Below are 16,006 nucleotides of genomic sequence, written 5' to 3'. Positions count from 1 at the left end.
ACTGTTTCTTTTTCTGCCACCTTGTCTCTGTGGTGAAAACGCAGCTGTACTTGCTGTCCTACAGAATCAGGCACGGGGCACGGGGCATGGGGCACAGGCCCTATGAAGAAGCACAGTGAGTGAGGGCCAGAGTGAGCTGAGCTTGGGTGTTATTTGGACACAGGAGAGTTGAGAACAAGGCGAGCAGATCACAGTAACATATTTCTCAGGCAGTTACAGAGGCGCTGTGTGGGTGTGTGCACGAGGGGGTGGGGTGGGGGAGGGGCTACAAGTGCATGCCGATCCTTGCCTGATACCCAGAACTCCTCTGATTGTTGTCACAGTTAGGCATGGCATGGTAGATTACACCTGTCATCTCAGTCCTTGAGAGATTGAGACAAAAGGATAAGTTCAAGGCCAGCCTTGGCTACATAGCAAACCCTATCTCAAAAAGAAAAAAATAGGGCTGTATGCACCTGGGAGGCAGAGGCAGAGGCAGGTGGATTTGTTTGAGTTCAGGATTAATTTGCTCTACATAGTGAGTTCCAGGCCATCCAGGTCTGCATAGTGAGACTGCCTCAAAAGACAAACAACACAGAGATTGGGAGTGTTTAGTGGGGACTCACAGTCCCTTCAGTCAGCTGGGGAAGTAGGGGAGCCTGCGTCCGACTAACTGATGCTGAGCAGCCTGGTTTGAAATCACATAACTGCAATGCTTAGCCTTTAAGTGGCCCTGTTTTTTCAGAACATTGAAATACATGTAACATTTTTATGGTATATGTTTATATGTATCTTTATTAAGAACACTCTGGTCAAGTGGTGGCGGTGCACACCTTTAATCCCAGGGCTCAGGAGGCAGAGGCAGGTGGATCTCTGTGAGTTCGAGGCCAGCCTGGTCTACCAAGTGAGTTCCAGGACAGCCAGGGGTACACAAAGAGAAAAAGGAAAAGAAAAGAAAAGAAAACTCTGAAGTCTGACACACTGTTTGTTTGTTTGTTTGTTTTTGTTTTTCAAGACAGGGTCTCTCTGTGTAGCCTTGGCTGTCCTGGACTCACTTTGTAGACCAGGCTGGCCTCTAACTCACAACGATCCACCAGCCTCTGTCTCCCGAGTGCTGATACTAAAGGCGTGCGCCACCATGACCGGCCTAATACACTGTCAGTTTGTAATAAGAACATATCCAGACAACTTGTCCACAAGTGCGTTTTTGGGTGTTTGTTTGTTTGTTTGTTTTTTGTTCAGATTTATAGACTGCAGCATTCCTTAGACAGAAGTTTCTAGGTGTAGCTCTGGGCCAAACTGGGTCTTGGAGGGTTCTACTGAAAAGAGTAAGCTGGGTGTCTGGTTAGCATGATCCTGTCTTTCAGAGTCACTTAATGGATGGTGTCAGTGACAAGTAACAGCTCACTCAGAAAACAGGAGTCCGCAGTCTGGTGTAGAGCAGCATGCCCAAAACCTGGCAGGGAGGGTTTCAGCTAGTGTGGCTGAAGAACAGCCCTTTTCGGAGAACCTCAGGCTGCATAATTCTGCTCGTATGCTGCCAGAAATTGCTGGAATAACCTATTTGCTGGTTTGCCTGCATGCTGTTGTCCTCTCCTGACTGTGGGATGGACCCATACATACCCCTTCTCCTAAATTGAGAGGTTCAGAGCTTAACTGTTGACTTGGTAAACAAATTGAAATAAAGCTAAAGCCCCCCCCTTTTTTCCTTTAGTTTTTTTTCATTCTTTCAAGTTTTCATACATGTATATTTTGCATTTTGAGGATGACTCCCATCACCCCCTCCCCCTCCCCCCAAACCCTGCTACCCTCCCTTTTGTTTCCTGGTGCCCCCTTTTTTTCTCTTGTCAGTTTCACTTCTTTCGTGTTGTGGGTGTATGTGTGTCTTTTTAAGCTATAGCTTAATACTGTTGGGAAAATATAAGCAAAATCATTTGTTCCTAGTTAGCACTTAATGTGTAGATGTGATAGATAGAAGTTGACGGGGTGTGGTCATCCCTGTAGACGGTGGGAATGGGCACAGATTCGTGTGCTTCTTTGTGGTTATGAGGAAGTGGGGGGAGATATTTCCTTCCACAGATCTGGCAGGTGGGACTTTCGGTTGGGATTATGTTCAGAGGTGCATTGTGGCACCGCATGTGGGTCCCATTGTCTCATGTAGATAGGCTTTTGGCCTTTCAAGGAAAGTCCATGCCTACTGCCCTTGAGAGTTACTCCTTGAAATGGCACTGGCCGTCAGAAGAGATATCGGTATCTTGCAGACTGAGACAGGAGGATCACCATTTGAGTTTGAGGCCACCCTAGGCTCTGTAGCGAGCCCTTATCTTAAAAGGAAAAGAAAAAAAATGCTTCAGTAGCTCCCACCCTCCCTAAAAGGGGAGTCAGAGGCTGCTGTTTCATATATTTATTCCTCAGCTTCAGCCCAGGGAACTGGTGGCTTCTCTTGTCATTGGCAACCCGCTGCTCTCAGACCTTCCCAGCTGTGTCCTAGTTGGCACTAAGGGAACTTACCATGTTACTCATAGTGTGTCACGTGGACAATGGATTTCTTCTTGTTTTGCAGTGTTGGACACTTTCTCACCATGCTGACGACATTTTAAATATCTGTCAACTTCCTACAGTTTTAACGGACAGAAACCTCTAAGACTTTGTACCCGAGGACAAAAGTGCAGCCACCAATTGTCAGGTCAGTGTCACCTCCACCCTACCCACAGGAACACCACTGCCATGCTAGATTGTAATGCAGTTTGAATGTCTCTGTGATTCAGACAAGGGTTTATTGTAAGAAGTCTTATAATATGGATTGAGAGTAGATTCAAATGTATAGAATAGCAAAGAATTACTAAGATTTAATATTTATGAAGAAAGGTCACTATGATATATTGGTCTTGAGTTACACAACTGTGGCTTTTCCCCACTTGTGTACACTGTTTGTATTGCATTATAAATAATAAGCCAAGTGAGTTGTTTGTTGCAGAAAATAAAACATGGCTAATAATGTTTATTATCAAATTGGCCTATTATTATTATTACAGTGATATTATCTAACCTGCTATCATAATCATAAAAGACACAGATACCTGTTGTATTTTAGAATAAGCCTTCTTTTACCTGGGGCCAGGCAGATATTAACCCCTAAACCACCTCCCATGATCTCCAGCCCCCACCCGAGGCCATCTGCTCTCACCATGCCTGTCCACATTACTTCCCACCCATAATCCCAGAGCACTCGTGGAAGCTGCGCTTCTGCGCCGCTTTTTTCCAGGCAGAAGTTCAGAGTCCCTCCTCCTGGCCCGCGTGGTGCTTTCCTATCCCATGGCAATCCTGCTCCTTGTTTTTCCTCTGAAACCTCTCTCTCCCTTCTTCCCCACTGCCTCCCATCATCCTCCTCTCTCCAAAGTCTTCGAACCTTTGCTCTGCCCCCTATTTCTGCCCTGCCCTATAGCCTTTTACTTAACCAATCATCAGTAATTTCTTAGGCAAGGTTATAAACGGTATTTTGGGGGTACATGAGTATCTGCTCGTAAAAGAAACAAGCAGACCTCAGGGAACACCCATAGTTAACAATCAAACACAAAGTATCACACCATGCTGATACAGTTGTTATTATTGATGGAATATTCTAGATATTAGAATTTGTAGAAGTGATTTATAGACACAGTAAGACGTGTGTGTGTGTGTGTGCGCGTGTGTGTGCGTGTATGCATGCAGTGATACATGCCCTTGTGCGTGCATGTATAGAGAGGCCAGAGGATGTCTTTATTTGCTCTTCACCTTGGTGTCTTCACTGTACGTAGTGCCCACTGGTTGGCGAGATTGGCTCATCAATGGCCTGTAGGGATCCGTCCGCTGGCCCCTGTCCTCTCCGGTTCTGACTGGCATTACAGGTGCATGCTGCCATGCCCCGTTTTTTAAATATGGGTGCTGGGATCTGAACTCCGGTCCTTACATTTGCACAGCAAGTACTCTGCTCAGTGAGTTGTCTCTCCATTCCCAAGAGTACTGTTCTTTGTGTCACTGATAAAGAGTGGACTTTTTTTCCTTGAGTAGGCTAGCCTCTTTACAATTTTTTGTTTGTTTGTTTGTTTTGTTTTTTGAGACAGGGTTTCTCTGTGTAGCGTTGACTATCCTGGACTCACTTTATAGACCAGGCTGGCCTCAAACTCACAGTGATCCGCCTGCCTCTGCCTCCCAAGTGCTGGGATTAAAGGTGTGCACCACTACTGCCTGGCTTTGGCCTCTTTATAATTTAATCGACTCTGAAGATGATAACAACTTTCTTGTTTCATGAAGATGTATATTTTTCTTCATGTCATTGATAAAGAATGAGTAGGCTAGCCTCTTTATAATTTAAGTGACTCTGAAGATGATAAAAAATTTTTTCTTTTATGGAGACATATATTTTTCACAGCAGGTTAGAGACTTGGGTTTAGGTACAGTTGGATAGTAGTGGTAAACTCAGGCCCACCACTGGGCCTCACCTCCAGTACTTAGCTAATCTAGAGCGGAGCTAAGGGCTTTGGAGAGCACCTAATTTATTTTACTTACCTATTAAGAAACAAAGGACCAGAGCGACTAAGTACGTGTTCCTGGGGCTATCTAGTTGCTCCTGTCCAAGCCAGGACTGGTGTCCTGCACTTCTCAGTAATCCTCTGTGTTTTACTGGAATGGCACTGCTGCTTTTAGTCATAGTTTTAGACCTCTAAACAAAAATGTTTAAAGACTAAAAATATTGAAGAAAAGAGAGTAATATGAACAAGTGTTTTTAGCATTGTTTCTGCCGTTTTGCATTGGTTCAATGTGGCCAGTTGACTTACTCTGCTCTGTTGGTATCTGTTTGCTGCATAGCCTGGTATGGTGACACACGCCTTTAACCCCAACACAGGAGGTGGAGACAAGTGCAGCTCTGTGAGTTTAGTTAAGGTTAGCCAGAACTACGTAGAGAGACCCTGTCTCAAAAAGGGAAAGAAGCCAGGCAGCGGTGGTGCACGTATTTAATCTCAGCACTCGAAGGGCAGAGGCAGGTGGCTATCTGTGAGTTCAAGGCTAGCCTGCCTGGTCTACAGAGCTAGTTCCAGGACAGCCAGGGCTTATACAGAGAAACCCTGTCTTGAATCCCCCCCCTAAAAAAATATGTGTGTGTGTGTGTGTGTGTGTGTGTGTGTGTGTGTGTGTGTGTAAATAAATAAAACAAGAAGAAGAAATTGTATTTATTGCTCTTTCAGGAAACCTGAGTTTGGTTTCCAGCATCCATGTAGAGTGGCTCATAAGTAAAGTAAAACTGTTAAAAAGATAAGTAGAATTGTTTCTAAAGTTGTTGAGCCAGTTGTGGTGGCTTATGCTTAAAATCTCTGCCGGGAGAGGCTGAATTGAGGGCTAGGTTAGAGTAGTCTGGACTACAGAGTAAGACCCTATCTCAAAAACAGAAGGAAGGAACCTAGTCCTTGAAACAGCACTGGCTGTCTAAGATTTCTAAAGCTCGTCTTCCTGTAAATGCCTCTGGAAGAGGAAGTCTCCCAGTCAGTCAGATAGGGAGACTCAGCGCTGGCAGTGGCTGCTAAGGCTGTGTTACTTCTTGTGCCCTACACGGCTTTGAGGCAGGAGTGACTGACCGGCAGCTGTATTACATTTGTTGGGGGTTTCTAATTCTGGTAGCTTCCCTTGTTTATTTTCACAGTAACTCATGACAGGTGACATTTAATACTACCGAGAGACGCACTAAAGGCTGGAACTCACTACCTGGGAAGTTAGCAGTTGGGGCTGAGGTTACGTTAAGGACATTTTACTATGTGGTAAAAGATTTTCAGGTTACATGCTAGAACATGCTCTGATGACACATCAAAGCCTCTGCCCCATACAGCTGTGTTCTCCTTCGCTTCAGCACAACAGCCTGGAGGAGTCGGTAGCCTCTTTGCGTGCCCCTCAGATTTACACCAAAGAATCAGGAATTGCTGCAGAATATAATGACTCATCATGTCGCCTTCACGCTGAAGAAAAACTCCATGACAGTAGAGTTTGGGAATAAAAAGCAGAAGGAAGGTAGTAGTCGAACTCCCTTGGTCCTGTACTGTGTTCACTGGCCAGGGACCCGTTGTCAGTCGGCCTGGATGTGTTCTGGGACAGTAGGTTGAGTTGGTGTCACACGGTTTAACAGGTCCTTGTGAACCTGTCAAACAAAGCAGCTAAAACACCTCTGAGAACCTACACACTGAGCTGAGTACTAGAATACAAAATCAACATAGGAAACTCAGCGCCTTGCCCATGTGCCAGTAACAAACCCCACGAGGAGGGCCTCAGCCAAGCAGCCCTGTTCACAGTAGCGTCCAAAAAGAAGGAAAAACTGAAATGCCTGGGAATAAACCTAACCAGGAAGGAAAAGATTTCTACAATGAAAATTTTAGAGCACTGAAGAATAATTGAAGAAGTCTCTGGAAGATGGAAAGATGCTCTATGCTCGTGGGTCAGCAGCACTGATACCACAAACAACTTATCAAAAGCAATCCACAGAGTCATTGCAATCCCCATGCGCCCCTAAAACTACAGGAATCACAGAAGACCAAGGACAACCAAAGCAACCCTGAGAGAAAAGCATAGTGCTGGAGGTGCCACAGTGCCTCCAGTTATACTATATTTATGCTGTATACCTATGCTGTAGGTCTCAAGTCACACCATAGAGCCACAGTAAGAAAAATAGCATGCTGTTAGCTCAAAAATGTGTGGCTCAAGGAACAGAACAGAGGGCCTGGACATAAACCCACACAGCTCTGGCCACTAAATGCAAAGACAGACATTGGAGAAAAGACATCCTCCTCAACAAATGGTGCAAGGCAAACTGAATAGCCCTGTACAAGAATCAGGTGAAGTGGTGGCTCACGCCTTTAATCCCAGCACTCAGGGAGGTGGAGGCAGGTGGATCTCTGTGAGTTCGAGGCCAACCTGGTCTACAAAGTGAGTCCAGGACAGCCAAGGCTACACAGACAAACTGTGTCTCAAAATACAAAGCAGATCTAAGACCTGAAACTAGATACAGGCATTTCTGAGAAGGACTCAGCTCAGGAAATAAAGCGAGTAATTGACAAATGGGGTGGCGTGAAATTAGAGAGTTTGCACAAGAAGGAAGCAGTTGAAAGAGACAGCTACAGAGTGGGAGGAAAACTTCAGCAGCTACACATGACGGAAGAGTAATGTTTCAATACAAGAACTTGGGCTGGCAGGATAACTTGGGGGGTAAAAAGGAGCCTCTTTCTAAGCCTGGCAGCCTGCGCTGGATCTCCAGAACCCACATGGTAGAATGAGAGCCAACCCTCCCGGGTTAGCCTCTGACCTCCATATATATGCCATGGCACATATGTGTACACACATACACACACAACACACACACAAAAAAAATGCATGTAAAATAAAGATGACAAAACCCAAAACAACCTCATCAATAAATGAACTAATGAAACAGATACTTTCCAGAAGAAGAAATGCAAATGACCAAGAAACACGGGGGGAAAAGGTTGCTATCCTTAGCTGGCAATTAAACACATTGAGATTCTGTCTTACTGCACATGCCTGCAGTTCCAGGACTTGGGAAGCAGAAGCAGGAAGATTGTGTAAGTTCAACGCCAGCCATAACTGTGTATGGAGACACCGACGGAAGAGAGTGGACAGGGAGGAAGAAGACAGAGCTGAGACAGCTAGCCTGAAAGAGAAGGGAATGCTGAAGTGTGGTGAGGCACTGAGTTATACTCTGCAGGTGGTCCAGTCACCGTGGAAATTGGTATTGTGGTTCCTCAGAAAACTGAGACTAGAACCCTGCTGCACCACTCCTGGGGAAGCGCCCAGAGGACTCTGAGATACCGCATAACTGTGTTTATGGTAGCACTGTTCATAATAGCCAAATAATAATGAGGCGAGATGTTTCTTCTGACAGCTGGGGGGCAGGTAAAGAAAATGTGTGTCTGTACAGTGGCGTTTCATCTGGTCATAGAGCAGAATAAAGTTACTCCATTTGCTGAAAAATGAAGGCAACTAGACCATCATTTCAAGGAAAATAGCTCAAATAAAAGCTGCAAATTTCTTCTCTAAGATTTCTCTCTCTCTCTCTCTCTCTCTCTCACGCGCCCTTGTGCACGCGCGTGCGCATACACACACACACACACCAACACATACCCACATATAACCGGGAAGTAGAAACTAGATTGGGAGAGGAAGGGACTGGTGTGTAGGGGGAGAAAGGAGAATGTTTGAGCAGGTGACTGTGCTCAAAGTATGTTATATAATTGAATGAAACTGTCTGTGAAAGCCATCGCTATGTACAAGGATGGCCTGACTGTATCCCAGACAGTTGGGAAGTAAAGGCTGAGGATCCTTACAATCATTTAAACAGTGTAGTTTCACAGATCACTTAAAAGCATATTTAACTGGGCATACTAACTCACGCCTCTAACCCTGGTGCTCTGGATGCTGTGACAGCAGTGTTGAGATCTCAGGGTCAGCCTGAACTACATAGTGAGTTTTAGGCCAGCCTGTACCACATAGGAGACCCTGTCTCAAAAAAGAAAGGGAGAAGGAAGGAAGGAATGAGGAAGGAAGGAAGGAAACGAAGGGGCTGGAGAGATGGATCTGTGGTTAAGAGCACCTGATGCTTTTGCAGGGAACCCGAATTCAGTTCTAAGCACCCACATCAGATGGTTGGCATCCTTTTGTAACTCCAGCTCCCGAGGAATGCAGTGCCCTCTTCTGGCCTCCATGGGCCCTGCGCTCATGCACAGACTGCATACAGATGCGCCAACGTTTTCAGAGCAGCAAAATGTCTGTCATTTTTTCCCCCCTCTCTTATTATTAAATTAGGAAGCTGCTAACCTGCACTTTCTGTTAATCAGCCAATTAATTTTACTCCTCAAGTCTCTGATGGGGTTGAAGACCAAATAGTTGAGTGTCACCAGTGAGCCTCGTTGTTTTGGGAACGAGATGTCTTTAGGTCTGGATAGATATTTTAAGTTGATAGAGGTGAGATATGATAGATACTGCTTTACATTCAGAATTTTAGACTCACCAAGATGGGAAACTGTTTTCTTCAAAGTTGCTAAATACAAACAGCCAAAACACTATGAATGTAACATGAATGTAATTCCTAAAAGTTGTGTGGTTTTTTTGCTGTATGTAGTTTGTTTTATGTAGGTGTAATAATATAGATGTATTTGTAAAAAAAAAATAATAATAATAAAAAAGAAGGGGAAATCCCCTCCCCCCAAAATTTGCCAGGCGTGGTGGCACATGCTTTTATTCTCAGCTCTCAGGAGGCAGAGGCAGGCGTGTCGCTATGAGTTCAAGGCCAGACTGATCCACAAAGCAAGTCCAGGACAGCCAAGATAATATAACATAGAGAAACTCTGTCTCAAAAAGCCAAACCATACCAAACCAAAACAAAACATTTTAAAATATGAAGATAAATGCATATTTACATATGCTCATGTTTAAGTCTGTATTACTGAGGAACAAGTAGACATTATGATCCCTACTTTCTGTCAAACTATTTAAAGTTTCTCCTTTGCTCTCAGCTACTCCTACACTCTCAGCTACTCCTGCTCTCTCAATAAGCATTACCTTTACTTCAACTTTACTTGAACCAAAGGAAGAGAGATGCTAGAATGTTTTGTGTATAATTTTCAAGTTTGGTTATCTAAAACTGAGGGATCCTTGTGGGGTCCAGTAAATTCTTTAGTGAAATGGTGTCCAGTGGAACACAATTCTGCTTCAGTTTCTAGCAGACAAAATTCATTCCTGATCCTTTCTGAGAGCCAGGTTGCAAACCAGCCTGGAAAAGGTGATGAATAATTGATCTTGGTGATGGAATCAATAATTTACAGTGGATTTTTAATTTTCTCTTCCTGCTCAGTTTATGATTAACATTAGAAAGCTTTGGTGGTGTTTTGAAGTATCGTTCTGTATGTTTTGTTCCTGGGTCTCTTGTTTTTCCTTCACTCTGATCAAGTTCCTCTTCTGGAGACTGATTGTTTCCTTTGTTTCAGACTTTCAGGATGAATCTGGAAAAACTCAGCAAGCCTGAACTCCTGACACTGTTCAGTATTCTTGAAGGAGAGCTTGAAGCAAGAGACCTTGTTATAGAAGCTCTAAAGGTAGGTAGAGATATTGACTGACTGACAGACGGACTGGCTGGACTGGCTGGCCTATGCTGCGAGTCATTTCTCTATTTGCTTTCAGAGAGTATTGGTGTAGTTATTGAGGCAGCGGTGGGACATGGTGACAGTTGCTCTAGGCACCCACCTGTGTGTCAAGAATGTTGGGTCTAATGTGGTGGTGCAGGCCTTTAATTTCAGTACCTGGGAGGCAGAGGCAGAGGCAGGTGGCTCTCACTGGGTGGTCTACAAAGCAACTTATAGGTCAGCCAAGGTTACATAGACCCTGTCACAAGGAACAAACCAAGAGGAAAAGAAATGATGAACCTTCTCTGCCCTCAGAATAGTGTGAGCCTTGAACCTTGTGCTTTTTTTTTTTTTTTTTTTTTTTGGACAGGGTTTCTCTGTGTAGCCTTGGTTATCCTGGACTCGCCTTATAGACCAGGCTGGCCTCAAATTGACAGCGATCCACCTGCCTCTGCCTCCGAGTGTTGGGATTAAAGGCGTATGCCACTGTGCCTGGCCTTGGCTATGCTTTTAAATGCTGACTTTTTTGAGAATTTGCTGAGATCTACTTTGTAAGAGGGGTGTGTGTGTGTGTGTGTGTGTGTGTGTGTGTGTGTGTATAGGTATTTAAATATATATTCATATGCCAAAGTTCAGGGTCTAATGTCCAGGACATCAAGGTTTCCATAAAACCATCTATACCACCCATACAATTAAAAATTCAGTTATTCAGCCAGGCGGTGGTGGCACACACCTTTAATCCCAGAAGTGGAGAGGCAGAGGCAAGCAGATCTCTGAGTTCAAGGCCAGCCTGGTCTAAGACTGAGTTCCAGGACAGCCAAGGCTACACAGAGAAACCTTGTCTCAAAAACAGCAACAAAACTCTTGTGTGAATTAATTTGTTATCTGTTAAAATAATGGAATGGGAGAGGTGTACTCTGGGGACAGTGGCTTAGGAGACACTGCAGAGCCTTTAAAAAGTCCAAGCAGATGCAGCTCCTTTCAAGTTTGAGCTCTTTGCAAAGTATCTGTTGAATCTAGACAGGTGATTCTCTGAAAAGTCAAAGAACAAGATCCAGAAAAGGGGAACTTTGATCCTGCTGAGACAGGAATCCCTACAAAGGGCACTTAAGTAAAACAAACTATCTAAGCCCGTCGCCTCTCCAGTTGTTCAGTTTAGGATGATGCTAATTTATTTCTTTTACTGTTGACGATCAACTTCACTAGCTAATTTGCCTCAGGACACCTTGCCATTTCCTTTTTTTTTCCTTTAAATTTATTATTTATACAGTATTCTGCCCACACGCCAGAAAAAGGCACCAGATCTCATCGTAGATGGTTGTGAGCCACCATATGGTTGCTGGGAATTGAACTCAGGACCTTTGGAAGAACAGACTGCTCCTAAACTCTGAGCCATCTCTCCAGCCCCGCCTTGCCATTTCTTGTCATTATCTGATAATGCTGAGAACAGGGAAAGTACCAAAGATGGTTTGAGCCCATTCTTAACCCTCCTTGTACCTGGTGTTGCTTGGTGTCATCATCCCAGCCCCTCACCCACCCCACCCCACCCCACCCCATTATCATTTGCCCTCATCCCCCCAGAGCTGATTGGGGAGGAGACACCTGTCATGGGAAGAGTCAGAGCATGCTCTGAGGTTTGTTTTGACAGTTTCCCCAGCCCGAGAAGTCGCTTCCCTATTCACTCTCCCCTAAGCCTGGCGCAGTCTTAGGTGGATACTTGGTAAATATTTGTTGTAGTAATTTTTGTTGTTGAAGATTAACTCAGGGCCGTGGCCACACTGAATACATGTTCCATCACTAAGCCACGTCCCTAGCACCAAATATTTGTTGAACAAATAAAGCAACAGCCGTTGTGATGCGTTGCCTTGGGGCTGCCACAGTACTTGAAGGCAAGTGTTTGGAGTGAGAAAAGACTGTGCTCTGTGCTCCGCCACAGGCTGCCTTGGCTGCTTATTGTAGGTGTTTCCGGATGGTTTTTCTGCATGTGTCTAGTTCTGTTTATTATAGGAATAGTCTGAGAAGTTGAAAGGGACCAGAGAAGCAAGAGCTCTGTAAGGAAGTGTTTTGATACCCCATGGCATTCAGAACCGGGGCAAGTGTTAGACTAGGCCCGCGTGTGGCCAGTAGGTGTGTGATGAGCTCAGCCCCATCCAGTGTAGTTCCGTCAGAGACGCGAGTCTTTAAACATCTGCCCAGACAGTTGTTCACAGCTGGGGTTAAAGTTGTCTCAGGCCTCTCCAAGATTCTTGTTGTAGCTCTTTTGGGTTTATTTTGTGTGTATGAGAGTTTTGCCTTCATGTATGTATGTATGTGAGCTATGCGCATACTCGGTGCCTGGGAAGCCAGAAGAAAGAACCAGGTTCCCTGAAACTAGAGTTACAGACAGTTGTGAGTCATCACGCTCTTAACCACCATGCCAGATTCTTTACGTTAAAAATAAATCTCATTTAATTTGTGAGGTAGTGTTTGTCTGTCTGTCTGTTTGCTTGTTTGTTTGTTTCAGTTTTGTAACAATTCCAAGATGTTTTTGTCTTAAGCGCATTAGCTTAGCAACAAATACCTGTTGGAATTTTTGGACTAATGATTTTCTTTTTATTATTAGTTCCTAATTCATACTCAGTGAGTTGAAAGTCTTTGGTCTTTGTTGTTTTTTAAGATCTGTTTTATTTTTAGTTAGATGCTTGTGTGTATAAACACATACAAATGAGTGGAGGTTCTCTGGGAGGCCAGAGGCATTGGATCCCTTCCAGCTGGAGTTACAGGTCATTGTGAGCTGTCTGAAGTGGCTGCTGGGAACCAAACGTGGGTCCTCTGTAAGAGCAGTGTGCCCAGTTAAACCACTGAGCCTCCAGGCTCCTCCCTCCCACCTCTGCTTTTTGACACAGGGTCTCACTGTCTTTCCTGGACCTCAGGCCTCAAAGAGATCTTTCTGCCTCCGCCTCCGCCTCCGCCTCCGCCTCCGCCTCCGCCTCCCAGATGCTGGGAGTAAAGTTGTGGTCCAGCTTTTTCTACTTATGTTTGTTCTCTGAGCAAAACCATTTGTCTACCTGTTGCTTCTCGGTGAATGTCAGGTCACACGAGCAGGTTTTGTTTCTTTCGGGAAAGATTATAAACGCCGCACAGTTTGTAAAGTGGATCCATCTACGGAGCTGGGATTATAAAAGGGCTTTATTCGTTCTCCCGAATTGTTGCCACATGCCAGACTTTACTGCGCCTCTGGTAGTCCCCAGGTAGTGTGGCTCTCCCAGCCACGGAAAAGTCGCCTCGCCCTTCTCTGTTGCAGCCCAAAGCATTTTTGCAATAAGACCTTGATGTTTCTATGATGTTATATCCCATCTTCCTATATGTGAACTTCAGTTGTTAAAGAGACCATTTTTATACTGTATTTGGTCCTAATTGAACCTTATATAAACCTGGTTTTCTACTTTAGAGGCATGTGTCAGGGAAAAACAATCTTTGTGGAAATCCCATAAACTAGTATTTTCCTGAGTTGAGCACCTCAGGCATCCCCTCGACAGCAAAGGGGAAATCACGTTGCTCAAAAAGGGGGGGGGGGGGAGCCACTCGATCCCGCAGGAAAGCTCCAGGTCACTAACTCCATGCAGATCTAAAAAGTGATCTGAGCGTGCTGCAGAGGAGGACAAGGGACTGGACTCAGTAGCCATCTAAAAAAAAAAATCCAGAACCAGAATTGACTGCTCAGCCACTTCAGAGCGTGTCGCTTTTACTCTTCCACGCTGGGTGTGTCCGAGCCACCCTTAGCTGTTTCTCACCTGCCAGGAAGGTGAGAGCTCCTGCTTTTCTGTTGTTACCCAGCTCTTGCTCTGAGTTACTCCATCCTACCCTTTTGAAACAGCTGACAAATGTTAAGGTTGACTTTGTGACTTGGAACAGGTGGTCTGTTATAGCCCCCCCCCCCCCCGCAAGCCTTCCATAGTTTTCATTTCTGAGACAGTCTTGCCGCTCAGCCCAAGCTGGCCTTGAGTTCCAGATCCATCTGTCTCTGCAAAAGGCTGGGTCACAAGTGTGCTCTGCACTGTTTGATGTATGGACCCCATGACGCCATCTCCAGTCACAAGGACAGGTGTTTGTCACCTCTAAGGTCTTTGTGCCCTTTGAATCCACCCTGCCTAACCTTCCCAGCTCTGCTCCTGAGTCCCAGTCGGCTTTCTGTCCCCAGACATGCTACAGTGTGGCTTTACAGAGTCTTACTGAACATATTCTCTTAGTTGTGGGAGGGTAGACATCTTCAGCTCTACATGTTTTTTTTTTTTAATTGTTTGAGAGTTTTATATATGCAAATAATGTTTCAATCAAATCCACCTGTTTCTCTCCCCTCTGAACTCCATCCCCCTCGTATCTGCCCCTACCACTTTCCTCTTTCAGTTGGTGTGCTTTGTTTTAAAACCCACTGAGCCCACATAGTGCTAACTGTGTGTGCATGGCCACAGGACCATGTACTGGAGCCCAGGTCACATCTCTGGAAAAACCAGCCATCACCCTTACCCTCGGCCAGCCATCAGCTGCCAGTAGCTTCTCAGCTAGAGCTGAGCCTCATGAGCCCCTCACCCATCCACACCTGGGTTTGGGTGGACTTAGTCATGTGGGGGCCTTAAGCATGCACCCCCTGACACTGTGGCTTCGTGTTTGTAACAGGCGCCCTGTCCTGTCCAGCAACTGTTGTTTCTCTGTACACATCAGTGTACGTCTCTGTACACCCACTACTTCTGGCTCTTAAAGACTTTCTAACCCCTCTTTTTCAATGCTTTCTGAGCCCTGGGGCAAAGGAATGTGCTATAGACGTCCCATTTAGCTGAGCATGTCACAGTCTCCTAGTCGCTGCATGTTGACTAGAGTAGGTCTCTGTATTAACTGCCATCTGCTACAAAAAGCAGCTTCTCTGACGATGCCTGAGAGATGCCCTAATCCATAGGCATAAAGATAAGACGTTAGTGGGCAGCCTGTTACTATGCATATGGTTGTTTATTATTTTGTTTTGTTTTTTGAGACACGGTCTCTCTGTGTAGCCTTGGCTGTCCTAGACTCGCTTTGTAGACCAGCCTGGCCTCGAACTCACAGGATTGTTTATTACTATATATATATATTGGTCTTTTATGTCCAATGACTTTTATGACTGGTGTTCCACTGTCATTTCATGCATCATGTTTGTTTTATCCATTCATGTTAGAACCTGCACTGTGTTGTAAGAGCTAGGATTACATTAGCCACCACACCGAGTATCATGTTTAATTTTTAAGAAATTGTCAAAAAGGAATTTTCCAGTATGATAAGATGGTTTATGTTCCCCACCATGTGTTGAGTCCTAGTTAACTCCATTTGGTACAATCCCCCTTTTTTAATTTTAGCCATTCAAACAGGTGTGTCATAATTAATTTCCTTTCTTTGTTGTATGAGAACCTATAACCGAGGCTAGCTTAGAAATCAGGGCAGTCCTGCCTCAGCTACAGGTGCCAGCCCCACAACCAGTCCTAAGGCTTTTCTCCTTTTCATATTTTTCTTTTTATTTTATTTTGTTTATTTATTTTGTTTTGAGGCAGAGTCTCACTGTGTAGCCCTGGCTGTCCTGAAACTCACAACTCACTCTGTAAACTAGGCTGGCTAGCCTTGGACTCAGATCTGCCTGCCTCTGCCTCCAGGGTGCTGGGATTAAAGATGACCACCTGGCTTCTCATTTCACGCTTCATTTTCCTTTCTTATTGACTGATAACAGTGGGCATTTAGATGTAACCAGTATGTACTTCCTTAGTTTTTTGAGATAGTCTCACTCTGTAGCACAAACTTATCTAAACTCTCCCCTCCTCCCGCCTCAACCTCCTGAGTAAAGTTGCAAGAAAGGCTGCTCCTAGCAG

General features: G+C 44.9%; 1 protein-coding gene across 2 annotated transcripts in view; it reads left to right on the top strand.

Moving 5' to 3' along the window:
• The first annotated feature begins 2,520 nt into the window (after positions 1 to 2,520).
• The window catches only part of Cttnbp2nl (CTTNBP2 N-terminal like), a 34,650-nt gene continuing 21,164 nt past the window's right edge, over positions 2,521 to 16,006 (top strand). Inside the window, exons 1-2 of one of the 2 annotated variants that reach the window (XM_051165839.1) lie at positions 2,521 to 2,665; positions 10,010 to 10,109. In XM_051165839.1, the coding sequence (XP_051021796.1) occupies positions 10,011 to 10,109 (99 nt within the window). In that variant the 5' untranslated portion in view covers positions 2,521 to 2,665; position 10,010. Of the gene's footprint in view, positions 2,666 to 10,001; positions 10,110 to 16,006 lie in introns of both variants that reach the window. The other variant, XM_051165838.1, reaches the window with a different exon arrangement.

Source organism: Acomys russatus, chromosome 23 (assembly GCF_903995435.1).
Source record: "Acomys russatus chromosome 23, mAcoRus1.1, whole genome shotgun sequence".
NCBI classification, from domain to species: domain Eukaryota; kingdom Metazoa; phylum Chordata; class Mammalia; order Rodentia; family Muridae; genus Acomys; species Acomys russatus.
This window is presented reverse-complemented; position numbering and strand designations above follow the sequence as displayed.